Raw genomic sequence first — 20,944 nt, forward strand, 5'->3', positions numbered from 1 at the left:
GCCCCAGCACCCCCTTCCCTCCCTCCCTCTTGAAATGAAGCACTTCTTGGAAAGCAATGGCAGTGTTGGCAAAGGCCACATCTGAAAAACATCTGCACTCATCCAGTTTCCCTTCATTTAGCAGCTCTTGCTGAGGAGTCATCCCTCCCTGGTGGCGCGAGAGGTCCGAGAGAAGGGGCAGGGTGTGGGAGGGGAGGACCAACAGCTTTACAAAAGAGGTAGAGGGTGTGTGTCTGTCTGTCTCTTGGTCACCCTGTATGATGACCATGTCGGAGATAGATGGAGTATGTCCCTATTAATCCTCCTTGATCTCTCAGCTGCTTTCGATACCATCAGCAACGGTATTCTCCTGGAGTGGCTGTCTGAGTTGGGGGTGGATGGCACTGCTTTGCATTGTTTCCAGTCCTACTTGGATGGTCGCACTCAGAGGGTGGTGCTTGGCGGTATTGTTTGTCCCCATGGGGCCTTCAGTGTGGGGTTCCTCAGGGTTCGATTTTATCCCCCAGGCTATTTAACATCTATATGAAACTGCTGAGTGGGGTCATCCAGAGATATGAAGTTGTCTGCGATATGCTGATGACACACAATTCTATCTCTACTTTATATCTCCAGGTGCGGCAGTGGATGAGCTAGTCATGCCTCAGTAATGGACTAGATGACAGCCAATAAAGTGAAACTCAATCCAGACAAGACTAAGGCATTGTTAGTGGGCGGTTCCCTAGGCCAGATGGAAGGGATGTGGCCTGTTCTGGATGAGGTTATACTCCCTCTGAAGGAACAGGTGCGTAGCTTGGGGGTACTTCTGGATCCATTACTGTCACTTGAGGTTCAAGTGGCCTCAATGGCAAGGAGTACCTTCCCTCAGTTTCAGCTGGTAGCCCAGTTACTACTCTGTTCAGACAGGGATAGCCTGATTTGTAGCCTAGGCTATATTGCTGCAGTGTGTTTTACATGGGGCTGCCTTTGGAGACTGTCCAGAAACTGCAGCTGGTGCAGAATTTGGCAGCCAGATTCCTCACCAGGGCAAGACCGTCTGAGAGCATAATGCCAAGTTTGGCACTGCTGCCCTGGCTACCAATTAGTTTCCGGGCTCAATTTCAAGTGCTGGTTTTGAGCTATAAAGCCTTATATGGCTCTGGACCCCAATACCTCAAGGACTGCTTCTTCCCATACGAACCAACCTGGATCCTACGTTCAACATCTGAGGTGCTTCTTTGTGTGTCCCCTTTGAGGAAAGTGCAGAGGGCCTTCTCAGTGGTGGCCCCCCACTTATGAAAAGCTCTCCCCAGGGAGGCATGCCTGGCACCATAATTATCTTTTAGGCACCAGGTAAAAACAATATTCTCCCAAGCATTTGGCTCTTTATTTTTTTGGAAGGTTTCTGACATTGTACCCTCTTATCTATGTATTTTTTTAAAAACTTTTTTAGTCATGTCAGTTTTATAGTGCTTTTAATATTTTTATTGTATGTCATTTTTATGAAGAACAGCGACTAATAAATGTAATTAATGCTAATACTAATAATAGGCCTGCAGCAATTAGATACAGGGATCGGGGCAGGTGGGCAACTTCCGCAGTTGATTTGCTTTCCAACTTGGTCTGCTTCCAGGCTCCTAGCGCTACCCAGTCATTCCTCTTCTGTTGTGAGCTATAAAGCAGAATTACAATGGACGCTCCTTCACATTTATTGAGAGTACTGGGCTTTTTTATATGCTTTTCCTCCAGCTATGTGTCCCTGTCCACAGCAGTAGGCATGTCATAGGCACGTGGGGAGGGAGGAGATTTGAGTCCCTCAATAAGCCCTTTGAAGCTAAGCAGGCCTTGTGCTTGTTCTTGCATAACACTAAGCTGTGTTTGAGCCATGGTAATTTGTCACCATGAGTTGTCCCACGGACTACCAAAAAAAGAAAGTACTCTGAGCAGTGATAGGTTCACTTTTCCACAGAAGGACCAGAGGGAAAATGCCTGATGGCAATGATGGGATGATGGTGTCATGGGATGCCCCATAACAGTAAGAAAAATGAAGAACAGCAATGGCGCACTAAATGCCTAATATGGCAACACCCTCACCCCCCTGTCCCAACAGTGAATTTCACCCTTAGGTGTGGGGTGGGATGGTGCTTTAGGCTCCCAGCCCACCCTTCCTGCTCCTATGCTGTTTTCAAAAACTTTTTCCATGCCCAGCATTAGGTTTGGTTTTCCTCCTCCATCCACCCACAGGAGGGTGCTCAGATCTCTCCAAAGCCACACAGGGCAGCATAAAAACTTGATTGATTCTAGCAGCTGCTGAAGAGGCTTGAGAAAATATCTCTCTAGCATGCTGTGCTGCGCCTGAACAGATCCTGCACACTTGCGCCAACTTTCAAGGGTGCCTGATTTGAGCCTTTAAAAAACAACAACTGTCCTTCTCTGGATGCAAAAAAACAGCAACAGAAAAACAGGCACCCTTGACAATTACGCCCAGGACAGGGAGGGGCTGCATAAGTGGCAAATCAGTTCTGGCTTCAAGCAATGAAACAATTCACTTCACTTCTACCTTTCAGGCTCATGCTTTCTATGACAGATGAGTGAACCTTTATAGAATTAGTATTTAACTTGGTTTAAACTGTATGTGTTTTACAGGAAACATGCAAGCAGCCTGGCAATCAGAACGTAAGAAGAGCCTGCTGGATCAGGCCAGTGGCCCATCTAGTCCAGCATCCTGTTCTCACAGTGGCCAACCAGGTGCCTGGGGGAAGCAATGCTGCTAAAGAAAAGAAGGGATGCACATTTCATACATAAATATTTATGTATATATTATTTTTTAATAAACTGATATCCCTCCCACCAAATATAATTTTTCCAGGGCAGCTTAGACAGTCAATCAACATGATAAAATAACATGTTAAAAAGCAAAAGAAAGCATTACAGAAACCAGCCCCTTCAGTTGTTCAACCTACCAATTGCATTTTCATCCAACGGGTGCTCAAAGTGACAACACCCTACTACGCACAAACCCACAAAACTGAAGCCCTAAAAATGCCCCAATGTGCCACCTCCATTTACCGTCCATGTGCTTCTCCCCGTTCCCCCGAGAGGCTGGGCCAAAAGGTGCCCAGATCCCAATGACAAACTCCCTGGAGGCACAAGCAGGAGAGGGGCCTCTCAGCCCCGAACGCAATGCTGCTCAACTTTCTCCCGGGAGCACCACCCCATTCCTCTCACCCCACAGTACTGCAGTGCAGACTGGGGAGCGGTGTAGCCGAGGCGAGAGGTGGTGGCGGGCCTGAGGCCAGGTAGGGCCCCGAACCGAATGCCTCTGCTCCAGCTGCTGGCAGGGAAGATTGCCCACAGGCCAGAGGAGAGCCTCCGGCCCAGGCCTGAAGGAGAGAGAAGCCAGACTTGCCAGAGTCGGCAGGGGCCTGGCGGCAGAGCAGCATGGCTGCCTGGAAAAGCACAGGAGCAGGGCGTGGGAGGAGGAGACGGTAACCCCAGTGGGGCCAGAGCCTGCCCTGCCCTCCAGCCACATCTCTGGTGGCAGGAGGAGAGCCTCCCCACGGCTTGCTGGCCCCCTCAAACCTCCTCATTCCCCACAGGGCAGCGCCGTTTACCTCAGGGCCTGCAGTGCTGAGAGAGCCACGTTGCCGTGGAGACCAGAGTTGCCGTGGAGACCATGCTTGTTTCTGGCAGGCCAAGATAGCCCTTTAGCCATCCAGGATACCGAGAGCAGGGCAGGGCGCCCTGGCACACGTGTGCGTGTGTGTGGGGGGGTAGAGTACATGCTGGGATGCTAGTCCTCATTACCCTCTTTACCCTGGCCTTCGACACCTGAGATGTACATTTTTAGGACCCGCCCTATTTTCTGTAATGTTGTTTAGGTGGTTTTTAACTGTTTTAATTATGCGTTTTAAAATTGTTGTGACCCACCCTGGGACCTCCGGGTGAAGAATAGGTAGTAAAATAATAATATACAGGGAACAGAGGTCTCTGACCTGCCTGTACTTGCACATGGGCATCAGGTTGGCTCAGGATGCAAATTTGTTACGATGTAGAAGGGAGCCCTCCCCTGTAAGCTTGCCAGCTCATTTCTCCGTCCTTGCAGAAAAGTGAAGCCTCTCTCCCCCCTCCATATTCATCACTTTTATCTCCAAAATGGCAGACTCTCTTGAAAAAACAGTTGCAACCAAAAGAGGTTTGTGAGAATGGCTCCTTTCCTCAAGAGCTCCAGTGGAGGGTGACATTTGCTATCCTGCCTTATTTTATTTTTTAGGCATCTTTCTGTATTACTCCAGTGCACATTTAGAGACAGAGCACAATTCACAATGGAGCCCAATATTTTTTTTTAGCAAGGAGTGACTTCTGATGACTAAGTAAAAGTCAGACTTTAGTTACCCACCTAGGCTCTGCGCCTTGAAGTGCTCACACAGCCTTTGTAATGAATGCCTTAAGAACTGCACATCAGGACTAAAGCAAGGGGGGGAATTGTTCCCCTTCAAATGCCTTTCACAGTCACACATCTCCAGTTGTGGCTGCTTTGCAGTCCAGCGTAGCAGGAAGGGGAGTAAGTAGCAGGCACCTGGACAGCTGCTGCCAATGCACATGCCAGGTGTTGGCACCCTAGAAACCCCATTGCAAGCCAACAGCATAAAGGGCAGGTTAGAGGCCCTGTGCGTCCCACAGCTCTTGCACCAGATCAAGAAACTGAGGCTGCTGGTCTCTCCCCCCACCCCTCCAATTTGCCCTTTGGAACCAGCAAGAACAGGAAGATGAGGCTCTGTGAGTGCTGAAGTGCTACAAACTATGACCCTCAGGACCTGGGCAGGCCTTTCAAGCAGCAGTTGCCCATGCAGGGGAACCTTATGGGGTCTTCTGTTGGGAAAAGAGGAATACGAGCCCAACGACCAGCCCAGCGTGACTGAAAAGCCTGCCTCCGGCAGCTGAAACAGACAGGTCCAGGTAAAGTCAATTTAAGCCACCCTTGCCCAAGGGCTCCTAAACAGCACAAACTACTTCTCATCCTGTTTTAGGCTGCATTAACAGAAGTAGTTTCCAAATCACGGGAAGTACTAGTTCCCCTCTATTCAGCACTGGTTAGGCCTCATCTTTAGTACTGCACCCAGTTCTGGTCTCCGCACTTTAAGGATGCAGACAAACTGGAACAGGTTCAGAGGGCAACAAAGATGACCAGGGGACTGGAAACAAAGCCCCATGAGGAGAGACTGAAAGAACTGGGCATGTTTAGCCTGGAGAAGACTGAGGGGAGATATGATAGCACTCTTCAAGTACATGAAAGGTTGTCACATAGAGGAGGGCCGGGATCTCTTCTCGATCGTCCCAGAGTGCAGGACACGGAATAATGGGCTCAAGTTGCAGGAAGCCAGATTTCGACTGGACATCAGGAAAAACTTCCTGTTAGAGCTACACAACAATGGCACCAATTACCTAGAGAGCTAGTGGGCTCTCCGACACTGGAGAGATTAAAGAGGCAGCTGGACAGCCATCTGTTGGGAATGCTTTGATTTGGATTCCTGCATTGAGCAGGGGGTTGGACTTGATGGCCTTGTAGGCCCCTTCCAACTCTACTATTCTGATTCCTCCTTCCATTGGCCCTCTGCATCTGGAGGGTTTTTGGCTCAGTGATTTCTACAGTCCTTATGACTGGTGGAAGAGCCAACAAGCGAGGAAGGTGCAGCAGTTCCAGATGTAAAGGGAATTGGATCTTGTGACCCTGTGCAGCCCCTCCCATCCCCCAAGCACCACAGGTGAGGGGCCCCCAGGCTGCCCAAGCTCTTCTGTCTCCACATCACGTATTTTTCCAGAGAATGCAATGCTCAGGCAATAGTTTCCACACGTTTACAAATATTTGTACAGAAATTATTTCAAAACTTATTGCTGAAAGATTTTTTTAAAATTCTGCTGTCATTTTTCTAGACACACTAAGTGTTTGGTGAACCCTGTCTCCCCGCGTGCCTTTCTTTTTTGGGGGGGAAGGGGGAAATACCGAAGTGGAGAACGGGGCAGTGTCATCGGTGAATGAGACTTTCAACCCATCTTTCTATATAAAGTATCAGGAATTAAGTTGTAAATCAAGCACATTCTTACTAAGGTCAGATGGGAAGCCCTTCACAGAGTGTGGTGCACACTCCCTTCCTTCCGTTTCAAGCCACCCTGCAAACGAGTCTCTCAGGTGCAGCTTGTTCGTTCATCCCTCAAGTTTTAAGTGAAAAAAACACCCCATCACAGCAGCTTCAAAAGTGCAGCAGCCAATGGAAAAGGCCAAGATGGACTCCACCATCAATGTCTCTCCCGTTCCATTTGCACCGGTGCTGCCTGTGGGCTGGAACAATCCAAAGGTGGCTTAGGAGAGGGCCTGAACCACACTCAATGGGTGAGGTTCTTGCAGGTTCCTTCTGCAGGGTGGGCCTCTGACTTTGGCTCCAGGCTTCCACAACCCAAACTGATGGTGTCAGAGACTGGTATCAGCACTCCAGGTCACCGTCTAGGCTCAGGAAGACCTTCAGCTGCAGTTGTCACAGTCCCCTCTGCCAAGAACCGAGCTCAGGGCCTGCTTACCTCTTGCATGTGAGGGGTGGTGGCGACCAGGCCTTACTAGATGGAAAAGGGTAGGGAATGAGACTTCAAAGTACTGGCACATGTGGATGATGGCATGATAGCCCTTCTCAAGAGCCAGACCACGGTCCAGGCCCACACAGCTGCCATTTTACCAGACTGGGGCGACAGCAGGAGGGGCAGATGAAGGTTGCCTGGACCAGAACCAACTGCAGCCTTCAGCAGTACTACTCAACCCTCCAATATCATTGTCTGCCTTGTCCATCTGCATGGACAATTAGCTGCTGTGACATATGAGCAGAATTCCTGGGGGAGAGGAAGAAAAAGAATTCAAGCTTTTTTTAAAAAAAAATACCACTTTCCTAGTCGATTTTACTCATCCTTTCAGGGGTGCGAAAAAGGTGGGAGACCAGCACAAGGACCTTTGCTCTGCTACTCTGCCTGCCCCAAAAGGAGCGAGGGAGATTTGGCAGGACAAGCAAGAGCAACACGGAAGGGGAAGGCTGACCCACTGAAGCCCACAACTCCCCACCCCCCCGGGCCCTGTTGCCTCCCAGGCACAGCTTCCAAGGCAGCAAACAAGTTCCTAGAGGGCTGGGGGGGGGGAGACCACAGAGCAGACCCTTCCCACTGGCCCCATCCAGATTCTCCTTGCAGGAAGTAGACAGAATAATGTTAAGTCATGGAGGGAAAAAAAGTTTATAGCTGCAACAGTAAAACTGCTAGGCAACACAGACAAACAGGAGGCGGCAAATAAGCCAGTGAATCTAAAAGAGGGGTGGCAAAGGGTGCCCCCAAGTCACTTGCTGCCTGGCAGTGGGGCAAGGGCGGCCATGGGAAACAGAAGCAGGGCTTCTGCCAGTCCAGGGTCACTCGATGCCAAAGTCTTTTGCGGTTAAAAAAAGGAAAAGAGGGAGAATCTCCCCCCTCCCCCAGTCAATGCAGCTTCTGCCAGCTGTCCAGTCTTTAGCAGGCTACAGCATCAAGAAGTGTAAGGACCGAGGCCACAGGAGCAGCCAGCATGGCTCTGGGGCAGGAAGAGCCCGACAGGAGCTTGAAACTGACAGACCAATTCCCAGGGAGGGAGGCACAGCCCTGGCCCCCAACAGGTGCTGCCTCCAAACGGCCAGCATTTGCTCTACCAGAATTAGGAACAGAAAAGTGCTTCTGGCCGGCCCTGGCCCGCTTGGGCACGGCGGCAAAGGCAGGACAAAGTTTCCAGTGCTGCACGGGGCGCAAAAACCTCAGCGTCCAGGATCCAAAAGCGCGTGCAGGTGGGCAAGGGGCGGGCTGGCTGGCAGCATCCCGGGAGCCTGGAGGCACTGGCTGATCACGCAGCATCCAGAGGGCGGGAGGGCAGGCAGGCCAAGCAACACAACGCTGGGTTGGTTTGGGGGAACGCCATCCGTGGAGAGTCACATGCAGATCACTTGTTTCCTGCAGACAGGAAAGCAGGCCCTCAGCACCCCACAGCCTTGGCCTCCAGCTGCTGGGAGAGGCAAAGCCCAGTCCCCCGAGCAACTTGTCTCCCGCCACGGAAGGGGAACATCGCCTCAGCCGTCACGCTGTAGAGAGGCCTCCTCCGCTGCCCCCAGCCAGGATCTCTGGGTGTCTCCATGCTTTTGCAGGCTCCAGCGGGCAGAGGGCACGCCGGGCTTCCCCTGCCTGGCCCACTCACCTGTCCTCCGCAATGCTGCCCCCGTCCTTGTCACAGGCACCTGCTGCCGCCTCCTCCTCCACCGTGTCGTCCTCGCTCAGGTCCATGTTCAGCTCGTTGCCAGCCTCAGGATGCGGGTACGTGGAGCCACTGGGGAAACAAGACCTCGGTAAGCGCCGGCCTCCCCACAACCGCCTGCTCTGCCCTTTGGCCCAGGAGGCTTGGAGGGCAGAGGGAGCCATGGGCTCTGGCCAGCCTAGACACCTGCCACCGTGGCAGAGGCCCTTCTGACCTGATGGAGCGGCAGGTGAAGAAGACAATCCGCTTCAGTCGCTTGTTGTAGAAGAAATAGTTGAAGGACCAGAGGCTGCCCTCCTCTCCGAATGGGTCCGAGTCCAGGTCCGGGTTGTAGCTGCAGCAGCAGAAGGGAAGTTGTGAGGCGCTCCCCCTGCCTGCCCATTCCCCACCAACAGCCCCTCCACCCGCACCCGCCCCGCTCTGTGCCAGAGCAGTGCTGCAAGCCCACCTGTAGATGTCGCACTCAGAGAGGCAGATCTCCTGGTCCACAGCATCCCACAGGTGAGGCTTCAGAGCACTGAAATCCTCCCGCACCGCCGAAAAGAGGCTGCAGTTCACGGCATTCACCACCTGCAAGAGACCCGGGGAGCCTGGTGGGGTTCTTGCACTGCAAACAGGGAGTGGTGCGAGCGATTCTCCCTGCGCCACACGAGGGCCCTGCAGCCACTCCCGTGTGGGAGGCAAGGAGAGGGGCTGGCACAGGCCCCCCAGTCAAGGCACAGGGTTGCGCCCTTCACCGGCAGCAGTGAACTAGTTACCACGGCACTCAGACAAGGAGCAGAGCTTGGCAAAGTTACTTTTTTGAACTACAGCTCCCATCAGCCCAATGCAGTGGCCGTGCTGGCTGGGGCTGATGGGAGTTGTAGTTCAAAAAAGTAACTTTGCCAAGCTCCGACAAGGAGTCACAGCCCACTCGCCCCATTCCACCGGAGGCAGGAAGTCTCTGATCCGAGAGAGAGACCACAGACGGGACTGGCTAGCCAGTCCGAGACCGGGCAAAGGGGATCAGTGAAGCAGAAGCCTCGGGCCAGACTGAGAAGGAGGCATCCTCCAAGAGATGGCCAGGTTGGGCCAGTCTAGGGCAGTGGATGTTGGTTCCAGTGCGAGAGCCGTGTGGGACCCAGCCGCCCTCCAAGCTGGAAAGGGGGCCGGGAATGTCCAAGGAGAGGCCATCTCAGGCAGGTGACGTGGGCATTGCTTTGCAGGTCTCCCTGAAGGAGCCTTCAGTGGGAGGGGTTTTCTTCCAGAGGGATAGTGCCCCACCTGCATCCCGTGAAAGTCAGGGGCAAAAGATCTTTTACAGAAGAGGAGGCAAGACTGCTTCCCACAGGGGGTCTTCCTACTCAACATGGGGGAGAGGTGAAGGAGCCTGTGGCCCGAGGTGAAGGAAACCCCGCCCCCTGGCAGGCTTTCCCACTCAGGGGCTGGGAGGGCCGAGAAGGTGACGTGGCAGGCATCCTCGCAAGGTGCGTGTGTGGGAGCTGCTGCGCGGATGAGGCGAGGAGGGATCTGCTAGCCTGGGAGGGGCTTACCCAGTTGAGGCTTGGCTCCCGGCTGAATTCATGGCTCTTGGCAGCGCTGAAGTCATAGTCGGGCCGGAAGGACTCGTTCAGCGTCGCCCTCAGGTAGAAGAGGGTCTTGCGGCTGCATGTGTCACTGAGGGGCCCCTCCTCGTCGCCGCTTTGGCTTTTGCTGAGCCTAGCACACAGGACAGCTTGGTCTGTTACCTCCCCCAGGCTAGCCCGGGGCTTTGGAACCTGCCATGCTCTTTCCCTGTTGCTGAGCAAACTCAAGATTCGGGCAGGCACTGCCTGATCTTGGGACAGCAGGCTAGGAAGAGGTGCCCCATGGCCACAAGCTTTCCGACACTGCCTGGGGCCTGGGATGCTCCACGGAGGGCAGAAGCTAGAGATGTAAAATTTCCAGAAATTTTGGAGCAATGGGGGGGAAGAGGGGGGGTTTCCGGGTTGTTTTAAGCAAAAATTGGAAATTTTCAGAAAAATTGGGAAAAAATGCAATAGTAGCACTTTTTACAGATTGAAAGTCACTTTGTTACTTCAGGAACATCAAATGTAATTATGTACAAGTTAGTTTGGCATAAAATTATCACATTTGGTATATTAAAAGTACATTTTATTCAAACAATTATTACAAATTGAATTTACTTTTTAAAATTTTTACTTTTTTTGGTAACAAATGAATCTACAAGATCCTGAACTGTAAGGAACCTCCTTCGTTTTGCCAGTTTATATGGGGCAGGCAAAAAACAATTTTTAAAAAACAGAAGAAACCATCAACATTAATAACAAAAAAAAAAATGTATATCTCCGCTAGTCCTCCACAGTGTCAGACATAAAGCATGCATTCCCATAAAAAGATCTGAGAAAAAGCGGGGGACCAAGATTCAATGAAACATTTTATTCATCATGCTAAAATAAAACATTCCATAATCCATTTTTTCTTCATATTTTTCAATTTTTCAGAAAAAAAACCCAAAAATGGCTTTGGAAAAAACCCAGGTTTTTTTCTGAGTTTTTCTGGGTTTTTTCCCAGGCCTTCACATCTCGAGCAGGGGAGGCATTTCAGACAGCTGGGGAGCCTGATATAGCTAGACACCCACCTGCCATCAGCCTCAGCAAGCAGGGGCAATGATTGGGGTGATGGGAGAAGTACAGTCCAGCAAGATTTCCTCTCCCCTGCTCAGAACAGGAGGGGAATCTGGGAACAGGAAGTTCTGAGATTTTCTCCTGCCCCCCGTGCTAGGCTGTCACACACTTCCTCCCCCCCCCCCGAAGGGAGCCTCCTCCTCTTCCTCACTACTCAGCCAACTTTGTGCTGCAAAATGAGACTCCTCCTGCCAACTCTTGACCCAGCCAACCAATCTCCAAGGATCGTTCAGGTGGGCAGCCAGGTAAGGCTGCTGAAGACTCAATTTCACCTCCACAGCTTGCTCTGTGTGGGGTCAAGCAGGGGCACACGTACCTGCTTGGGCTGATCCCTGTGGTCTGGGGTGGGGACAGGGCCTCAAGGACGTGGGGCTGCCCCTCCTGGCAGAACTGCTTGAAAAGGTGCTTGTCGTCACCGGCCATCTTGCAAGAGTAGCTCTCAATCCTGCAGGGAGACATGCAACTCTGAGCCTGACAATGGGGGTGGGAGAGAAGGGTTGTTGCCAGGGGCTCCCCGCAGACTTCTGAAACTGAAAGGCACAGGCAGATCCAGAGGAGGAGGAGCCGCCTACAGGCCACTGAGTCTGGAAACACTTGGGAGGCAGGCACCAGGCTCTTGGCATGCCAGCTGCAGCGACACAACAGGGAGGCTAGCAGCAAGGCAGATTTGGCTTCTGCTAGCCCTCTGGCTTCTGAGGCTTTAGCACACACAAGTGGCTTATTTTTAAGCACTGCATAACAAACTCTGAGAGCTAGGAATATGGATGCTGCATTTCCATCAAAAACCTGAACCGGGCCAGGTTTATGGCTCTTGTGTTGATTCAAAGCCCTGAACAACTTGGGTCCAGGATACCTTAAGGACCGCTTGATCACTTACATCCCAGCCCAATCACTGAGATAATCTGGAGGAGCACTGTTATTGTCCTCAGTGTTACAGACACTCGACTGGCCTCAACCAGAAGTTTGGCATTTTGTGCGCCAGTCCCATGATACAGAACACTCTCCCAGAAGAGATTCGGCAGGTACCCTCCTCGGTTTTGATTATCTAGCATCTTTGGAAGACTTTTTTATGCCAGCAGCTGTCTAAAATGTCTCAAGCAGCCAGTCTTTTTAAAGTATCTATATACACATTCTAAGATGCATCCAAACTCAGAGGAAGGCAATGGTAAACCACCACTGAATACCTCTTACCATGAAAACTCTATGAACAGGAGAGGAAAATCAAAGTAAAACTAAAGAAGAAGAACAAAGCAATCATAATGCCAAAATACAATTTAAATAACATCCCAGAATAATATAAAGATCAAATAAGGATCACTGAACACTAAAGTTAGGATCATTCAGACTATAGTTTTTCTGATCTCTATGTATGGATGTGAAAGTTGAAGTGAAAAAGTGGATAAAAGAAAAATCAACTCCTTTGAAATGTGGTGGTGGAGGAGAGCTTTGTGCATACCATGGACTGTGAAAAAGACAAATAATTGAGTGTTAGAACAAATTAAACCAGAACTGTCACTAGAAGCTAAAATGATGAAACTGAGGTTATCTTACTTTGGACACATCATGAGAAGACATGATTTACTATCTATTTCTTTATATATTACTTGGTTTAAATCTCACTCTTCCTCCCAGCAGGAGCCCACTAGAAAAGACAATAATGCTGGGGAAAACAGAAGGGAGTAGAAAAAGAGGAAGGCCAAGCAAGCGATGGGTTGATTCCATAAAGGAAGCCACAGACCTGAACTTACAAGATATGAACAGGGTGGTTCGTGACAGATGCTCTTGGAGGTCGCCTATTCATAGGGTCGCCATAAGTCGTAATCGACTTGAAGGCACATAACAACATATACCACATTCATCAAAGCAGCTTACACAAGATAAGAGGAAGAACAGAAGTCTCCCAGCACACCCGTACCCCCAGCCTCCTAACAAAAGATTTCCAATCAACTAAAAGTTATGTCAAAGCCCGGATAGTTTTCTGGAAAAATGGTACCCATTGTGCACTGTGCGCAAGTTGGACCAGATGTACACAGTTTCCTCTGCAAAGGAGGGGGGCACGTGGCAAGATGAACAAGGAAGATTTCTCTCTCCTAGCTGAGGAGCCACCTTGTCTCTCACCTGCCAATGATGTGTGCGTCTCCCATTTCCACTGTCAGCTGGGAGTTTATGGCTTCAAAACTTGAGTTTTCCAGTAACTTCATTTTTCGTGCCTCCTGGTGCTGGAAGAATTGTCAGTGCTACGACTACGAGGTTGGAACTTCCTGGCAAAGATGGAGAGATAAGTGGCCATCAGGAAATATTTCTGAGAACAGATGAATCTGCTGCCCATCCAGAAGGCTGCACAAGGGGGCACTACCGTCATAGAATCATAGAATAGTAGAGTTGGAAGGGGCCTACAAGGCCATCGAGTCCAACACCCTGCTCAATGCAGGAATCCAAGTTAGAGCACACCTGTCAGGTGACTGTCCAGCTGCCTCTTGAAGGCATCCAGTGTCAGAAAGCCCACTACCTCTCTAGGTCATTGGTTCCATTGTCGTATGGCTCTAAGTCAAGGCAGATCAAAAAGTCTAGCAGGGAAAGAAGCCTGCTCTGGCTTGGGAAGCCCCACATGCTACCTCTTACAGCAGTGACTCATAGAGGAATGCAGCCCACACTTCCAAAGCTTCAGTCAGGAATGCCATCCAGCTCAGAGAGCTCACAGTGCACCTGCCTTCTGGTTCCAGACTTCACACAAACCGCCAACTTCCACATGCCTCTGAGATGTGTCAGGATCTGGGCAGGAGGAGGAGGCAGCCTCTGGTCTGTGAATGGGCAAGAGCTGCCTACTAAGCACTTCCAAACGAGGGAACAAAGCCCCAAGTATCAAACTCTGGGGCAACCCCAGAGGGCAGAGCTCAAGTGTGCCAGGAGCCCCTGGCTGGCTGCTGTGGGAAGCAGGACGCCTAGATGTTAAGGCCTTTGGATCTGACTCATCACAAACAGCAGCACCAGATGCATCACCTGGGCATGCTAAGCCAACAGCAATCCCCAAGATTTCCTCTTCTAGGGCTTTGGAAACTCAGCATCTGGAAGAGCTACTAAACTCCGTGCTGTAACCAGAGATCCTGTAAAGAAGCATAGGCTGCTGGCTTCTGACCTTGGTGCCTGGTCCAAGAATATGCAGGGTCAGAGAAGCTGGCAGGGACATGCCTGGGCACAGCACAGCCAGGATCACGATACGCTGCTACGACTACATTGGCAAGCCCCTTGAACCCATCCAACAAAAGACCCTGCATTGAGGTGGCATCTCCAGAAATCCCCAGGTGGGGCAACTCTGCTTTTCAAAGCATCCTGCTGGAAAGGAGCTGGCTGAAACCCATAAAGCAGGGATGTCCTCAGGATATTACTGGGATACAGCTGCCCTCATCATCCCTGGCCATTAACACACTGGAAGAAGCTGATAGGAGTTGGAGTCCAGCAACATCTGAGGGGCCACACCTGCTCCTCAGCCCTGCTATGAAGGCAGCCATAGACCACTCCAGGCTTTGCTCCCAGGGGGAAGGCAGGCCAAGACCATAGCTCCCTCCTAACCACTCACCCCATCATCTTTTATCAAGGGGAAAAATAAAACCTGCACAGTCTCTGGACACTTTCTTACAAGGTCCACCTGCAAGAGTGCAGACTTAGGCCACATTTCTAGGTGCCAGCACCAACATTTTAAACCTCACGGTGACCAGGTGCCTGGGATTTTCCGACCTAGGGGAAACATTCCCTCTGCATGGAATTGGGGAAAGGCAATGCAGTCTGAACAGCCTGGAAGCATCCTTATCCTCGATACTGCTTGGCCTGGCCTCCCCCACCCCCAGGACAAGTCATTCACACCTCTTCTCCACCAGGTGTCTCCTCTTCTGCTCTGCATTACAGGCCAGAGGTGCTGATGAACCTCCTTGTGGCAAAATGCAGTTGCCACCTTCATCTGCGAGGGCTGGAGTGGAGCAAGAGTGGAGAAGACATTATCCAGTGGTTAGTTTTTAACATTAGTCTTCAAAAAATGAATAGCTAGCAACTTTCTGTCTGAAGTGCACCAGGCCTCAAAAGGGTGGCGATCAGTTGTGGGATCCATGCTGGAAGATGCATGTTTAAACCCAAACAGGACAGCCTCTGAGCTCCTCTGAAGGAGGCACTCAAGAGGGAGAATATTCCTGGCTGGGAAGGCACAAGGTGTGGGGAGGGACTGGTCTCTTGCCAGCCCAGCCAGCAAAGAGACAAGAGCAGACAAAGACCTTCTACGCCAGGTGGGTTGTTTTGGTTTCAGTTTGTTTGCACAACCTTAGAATTGGCTGGTGTGTCTTTTGGGTAAAATAAAATATAATAAACTGACATTTAATGTTATAAATGTTTCTGTTGTTTTCTGTTGTGCTAATATAAGAAAAAGGTGAAACGCTGCGACTCCAAGAGAACAGCAACTAGGCTGACTGGGCCCACCACTGGGAATATTGACTTTGCCCTCCCCCACCTTTGGAAAAATCCCTGCGGCCAGCCAGGCATAGCTTGGGGGACAGGTCTTCATAACAACGGTTTGATCCTGCTAAATGCAAGTAAAGCCAAGCTGGTGAGCCTGAAAGACTTGGCCGGCATGCGTTTTAGCCCTGTGATGGCAACTAGAACCACCTATGGCTGGGATGGAAAGAGGATACTGAAGAGCCACCGGGACTGCCGCCCAAGGATCAACACCTCACTCAGTGGCTGTGGTGCAGCCCTGTGATTACATACACCAGCAGAACCTTAAGGAAGCCACTGTGGATAGGTAGGTAGATGTGTGTGTGTCCACTATGGAGGAAGAAGGGGAGTCTGAAGGAGCCGCATGGCACAGCCTAGCGCAAAAGGCAGCTTGATCCTTGCTCTTTGGCTGTTCAAAGCGCTAAGCCTGACGTTTCAGCTCTGGGGATTTTCTGCCGTTAACGTCTGCTTGGGCCTAAATGCTTCTCGGCTCAACAAAAGCAGCCGATCATTAGCGTAATAAATCCCAGAGGAGACCCAGCTAAACAGGAACCAAGCAAAACGCAACTTTACGCTTCCGGGAAGGCAGACGGGAAGCAGCAAGAGCCCCACAAGGACGCGCCCTCTTCAGTCCAGCTCCCGACCCTCGGCTCCGCTTTAGGAGCCCTGGAGCTAAGCTGCCCACCGGGAATCTACCAGGAGGGCTGGCCCCGGCCCCCGAGGCGAGGCCCAAGCTCGGCACGGACCTGCCTGGCCCGATCGGGAGCAGCAGCGGCAGCCGGTACCCAGCGCTCCCGCCGGGCAGCAGCCAAGCTCTGCGTCGGTCCTGGGAGCAGCAGCCACGGAGCCGCCCCGCTCCCGTCCGGTACTGAGCTCCAAAGAAGGCAGAGCTCCGTCGGCAGTGCAGCTCACGCCCCCGCTGGCCGCAGCAGCAGCAGCAGCAGCCAGAGGAGCAACGAACTCCAACCCTGCGCCCGCGCCGCCGCCTCCCGCACCAGCCTCTCTCGTGCCATGTGGGCTTCTTCCCACCACGACCGTTCGCGCCGTGCCGGTTTCATCGCTCGGAAAGGGAGCAGCGCGCGGGGGTGGGGCTTCTTCGCAACCGTGGGAGAAGAGGGGAAGAAACAAACTACACTTCCCAAGATGCCGTGCGCCGCATAAAGACCCTTATCTAAGCCAAGCCTCCGAAACTCCCGCTCCCATGAGGCAACGCGCCAAAGTCGAATGTGTCGGCTGAGGAGGCCTTGTCGTGCGGCATGCCGGGAAGCGTAGTCCGGCCGCTTGCGGGCCACAGGCTGCACCGTTACCAACCTGCCGCTTTTTTCCTCCCGATCCCAGGCCTGCTCCTTCAGGGGCTGCACACCGTCGAGCAGCAAAGTCTCCGCAAACAACTCGAACCGGGCGCCGCCACCTCAGCCGTCACACCCGCCGCCGCCGCCCGTCTCCTCCAAGCGGCCCGCCGGGCTCCCGCCCACCTCGACATGTCCCCGACTATCTGGGACGATGCGGCCGATTAATCGAACACCCCCAAGCCGGAGTCCCTCGACCGTCTTTCCTGACAAGCAAAGCGACCGACTTGACTCTTCTCGCTCAGGCAGAGGACAACAAGAACGAGTAGCTCCGCCCTATACAGGCAGCGATTGGACTGCAGCCAGCTTCCCAGTTTCTATTGGTGGAGAAGGATGCCAATCACTCATAATGTAGCATTCCAGTGGCTGAGCTTAACGTTAATCAACTGTATTGTCCCGCCTCCCTCCGTTGGGATAGAGCCGGCCTCCGATTGGTTGTAGCCTGAACGCCCTGTTTAGCCTGCTGGGGAACAAAGAAGGGGAGGGCGGCTGTCACTCAACGCGGAGGTGGCTACGCCCCCTTAACACAGGGTGGAGATGCAGCTGCCTGTCAAGTGTATGCGTGTGGAAGCATAACAATCGGATTATGATTATGCAATTACATTTATAATTTATTTCCTTTGGGGAATTCCAAGCATTCCATGCAGATAATTCCGTGAATTCTCTTGGAGAGGCAAACGAGTTGTGTATGGCTGTGTATGCCTCAGTGAATGGTTTGGGGGCACATCTTATGCCAAAGTATAGGCGGGAACTGAGCAGGTGGTGGCTGAACCGGGCAACCACTGACAACCTCTGCATAAGGTGCTTTTCCAGCTTTATATAAAAATTTTCAGGATTATTTATTTAATTTCATTAAAAACAACTACATCCTGCACAGGAAGGACAACAGCAATTCCAAACCAGCATAGAATATCCCCACAAAAAAATCATCAAAACGAGTAATAAGGCTTCAGTCCACTCCAGGTGCCCAAGAGCATGCAGGAACAGCACAGCCTCTTCTAACCCGGATGCCCTTCAATAAAGGCTCTGACTTCGCCATATCTGTTTTGAATGTCTGATAGGGAGTGGTGGGTAGAGAGCCTAGTCTGATGGGACTCCAAGAGGGGAGGGCAAGGAGTTTGACAGGTTCAGGAGCAGCAGCCCTGCCACTCCCTGCTCACTCGGGTGCCCTGGACTGCGTGGAGGCGCCAAGAGGGGTGGTGGCTGCTGCTGCTGCCAGGGTGTACTTCTACAAGGCAGTCAGGTGGGGGGAGGGCACTGTCTCCTGCTGGGATGCCACCTGGCAGGGCTGGCCTATCAGGCAAAACAGCAGGTGGTGGCAGTGCTGATGTCAAGGGGAGGGTGGGCAGAAAGGGTAGGCTGGCCCCTGCAGTACTCTTCTTGACTGAATACTGCATGGGGGAGCCCTTCCCCACCTTTTCTAGTGTGGGGTGATGCACTGCATACCTGGACTTGGGACTCCCTGCTTGTAAAACCCAAACTGCTCCACCAGGCTGGGGCTCCTCCTACAGCCCATCTGATCCTGGCATCTATGACTGGGTCACAGGGCTGGGTAAAGACACATGCCCCAGGACATGCCTACTGCTATGGCCAAGAACAGCTCTGTGGTGTGTGCAGTGTAGGTCTGTATCATGGGCACAGCTTTTCTGTTGCCCCTGACATGACTGTTTCCAGCAAGGTATGGAAAAGGCGAACTGGGCCAAGTCCCAGACGGGCCTCCCCATTCCCCTGCTTGAGGCTTGCGCTCCCATCTCCTGCTACCCAACTCGAATCAGAATGAAAGGAGGTGAGTCAGCCACGGAGAAGATTTCTCAGTAGCTAACACATAGCCTCCCCTTTGACGCCAATTAGCTCCTAGGGACGTCTGCTATTTTATTTATTTATTTATTTATTTATTTATTAAATTTATATACCGCCCGACTAGCGATAGCTCTCTGGGCGGTGAACATAAAATAGCATAAAAATACAATGAATAACAAAATAATACTAAAATACAATCAACAATCCAATACAATAAACATTTTTAAAAGTAAATCAGTGTAACTTAAAATGCTTCAGAGAATAGGAAGGTTTTGACCTGGCGCCGGAAGGAGAGCAGAGTCGGCGCCAGGCGTACTTCCTTGGGGAGACTGTTCCATAGTTCGGGGGCCACCACTGAGAAGGCCCTAGATCTTGTCATCACCCTCCGGGCCTCCCTGTGAGTTGGAACCCGGAGGAGGGCCTTCGTAGCAGAACGTAGTGCACGGGCCGGTTCATATCGGAAGAGGCGTTCCGCAAGGTATCGTGGTCCCGCACCGTATAAGGCTTTATAGGTTAACACCAACACTTTGAATCTAGCCCGGAAACATATTGGCAACCAGTGCAAGCTGGCCAGAACAGGTGTTATATGCTCGGACCGCTTGGTCCTTGTCAGCAATCTGGCCGCCGCATTTTGCACTAGTTGTAGCTTCCGAACTGTCTTCAAAGGTAGCCCTACGTAAAGCGCATTACAGTAATCCAAACGTGAGGTTACCAGAGCATGTACCACTGATGTAAGGTCCTCTTTACTCAAATAGGGACGTAGCTGGGCTACCAACTGAAGTTGGTAAAACGCATTCCTAACCACCGAGGCTACTTGAGCCTCAAGTGAGAGGGAAGAGTCTAAAAAGACTCCCAGACTACGAACCTGGTCCTTTAGGGGGAGTGTAACCCCGTCCAGGACAGGGTATATATCCACCATCCGATCAGAGAACCCGTCCACCAACAGCATCTCAGTCTTGTCTGGATTGAGCTTCAGTTTGTTAACTCTCATCCAGTCCATTGTCGCGGCCAGGCAACGGTTCAGCAAATCGACAGCCTCACCTGAAGAAGATGAAAAGGTGAAGTAGAGCTGCGTGTCATCAGCATACTGATGACAATGCACTCCAAAACTCCTGATGACCTCTCCCAACGGCTTCATGTAGATATTAAAAAGCAGGGGGGACAAAACTGACCCCTGCGGGACCCCATATTGGAGAGCCCGCGGTGTCGAGCAATGTTCCCCAAGCACTACCTTCTGGAGACGACCCGCCAAGTAGGAGCGGAACCACTGCCAAGCAGTACCTCCAACTCCCAACTCCGCGAGCCTCTCCAGAAGGATACCATGGTCGATGGTATCAAAAGCCGCTGAGAGATCAAGGAGAATCAACAGAGTTACACTCCCTCTGTCTCTTTCCCGACATAGGTCATCGTACAGGGCGACCAAGGCTGTCTCAGTGCCAAAACCGGGCCTAAAACCCGATTGAAATGGATCTAGATAATCAGTTTCATCCAATAGTACCTGGAGCTGGCCAGCAACCACCCGTTCCAAGACCTTGCCCAGGAATGGAACATTCGCCACTGGCCTGTAGCTGTTAAAATTGTCTGGGTCCAAGGAAGGCTTTTTCAGGAGTGGTCTCACCACTGCCTCTTTCAGACAGCCCGGGACCACTCCCTCTCGTAAAGAGGCATTTATCACTTCCTTGGCCCAGCTACCTGTTCCATGCCTACTAGTTTTTATCAGCCAGGAGGGGCAAGGATCCAGTACCGAAGTGGTTGCACGTACCTGTCCAAGCACCTTGTCCACGTCCTTGAGTTGAACCAACTGAAGCTCATCCAACAAAACAGGACAAGACTGTGCTCCGGACATCTCACTAGGATCTACTGCTATAACTTGAGAGTCTAGGTCCTGGCGGATACATGAGATCTTATTCTGGAAGTGATAGGCAAACTGATTACAGCGGGCCTCCGATGATTCCACCGTGTCCGGAGGGTTTGAATGGAGAAGCCCCCGGACAACTCGAAAGAGCTCCGCTGGGCAGCAAAGAGATGATTTAATAGTGGCAGCAAAATGATGTTTTTTAGCTGCCTTCACTGCTCCTACATAGAGCTTAGTCAAAGCACTAACCAGCGCATAATTGTATTATTTAATTTGGACTCGCTAGAGGACGGAGAGCGAGGGAGACCAGGGGAAGGGGAAGGGGTGGTGGCTGTGAGGGGGCATGGTGTGGCTATCATAAAGGGACCCTGCACTTCTGAATTTGCCGCTACGCTACTAGCTGTGTGGCACCGATGGCGCACTGTGTGCCTCTGGGGACCTGATGCTGCTGGGTCAGCACTCGCACTGTCTCTTCGGGAACATGCCTGCTCCTCCAGGTTCAATTTGTGTT

General features: G+C 51.7%; 1 protein-coding gene across 6 annotated transcripts; it reads right to left on the reverse strand.

The window, feature by feature from the left end:
• Positions 1-7,234: 7,234 nt before the first annotated feature.
• Positions 7,235-17,047, reverse strand: MAF1 (MAF1 homolog, negative regulator of RNA polymerase III). Of its 6 annotated transcripts, none has more exons than XM_061607202.1 (9): positions 16,741-17,047; positions 14,812-14,914; positions 13,069-13,211; positions 11,267-11,395; positions 9,817-9,982; positions 8,733-8,854; positions 8,499-8,618; positions 8,228-8,356; positions 7,235-7,986 (listed from the first exon to the last, which is right to left on the reverse strand). In XM_061607202.1, the coding sequence occupies exons 3-9, from the start codon at positions 13,149-13,151 to the stop codon at positions 7,965-7,967; spliced, it is 771 nt and encodes a 256-aa protein (XP_061463186.1). In that variant the 5' UTR covers positions 13,152-13,211; positions 14,812-14,914; positions 16,741-17,047; the 3' UTR covers positions 7,235-7,964. The 6 variants fall into 6 exon arrangements, with proteins under 6 accessions (XP_061463186.1, XP_061463189.1, XP_061463188.1 ...); XM_061607205.1 differs by lacking the exon at positions 16,741-17,047 and adding an exon at positions 16,176-16,387; XM_061607204.1 differs by lacking the exon at positions 16,741-17,047 and adding an exon at positions 15,998-16,387.
• Between the last annotated feature and the right edge of the window lie 3,897 nt (positions 17,048-20,944).

This window comes from Rhineura floridana, chromosome 1 (assembly GCF_030035675.1).
Source record: "Rhineura floridana isolate rRhiFlo1 chromosome 1, rRhiFlo1.hap2, whole genome shotgun sequence".
NCBI classification, from domain to species: Eukaryota; Metazoa; Chordata; class Lepidosauria; order Squamata; family Rhineuridae; genus Rhineura; species Rhineura floridana.

Coding starts and splice junctions, on each gene's coding strand:
- MAF1 (XM_061607201.1), bottom strand. CDS start 13,151: ATGAAGTTACTGGAAAACTCAAGTTTTGAAGCCATAAACTCCCAGCTG. Junction 11,396..13,068: donor GACGCACACATCATTGGCAG/GTGAGAGACAAG, acceptor GTCTCCCTGCAG/GATTGAGAGCTACTCTTGCA. Junction 8,357..8,498: donor TTCACCTGCCGCTCCATCAG/GTCAGAAGGGCC, acceptor TTGTTTCCCCAG/TGGCTCCACGTACCCGCATC.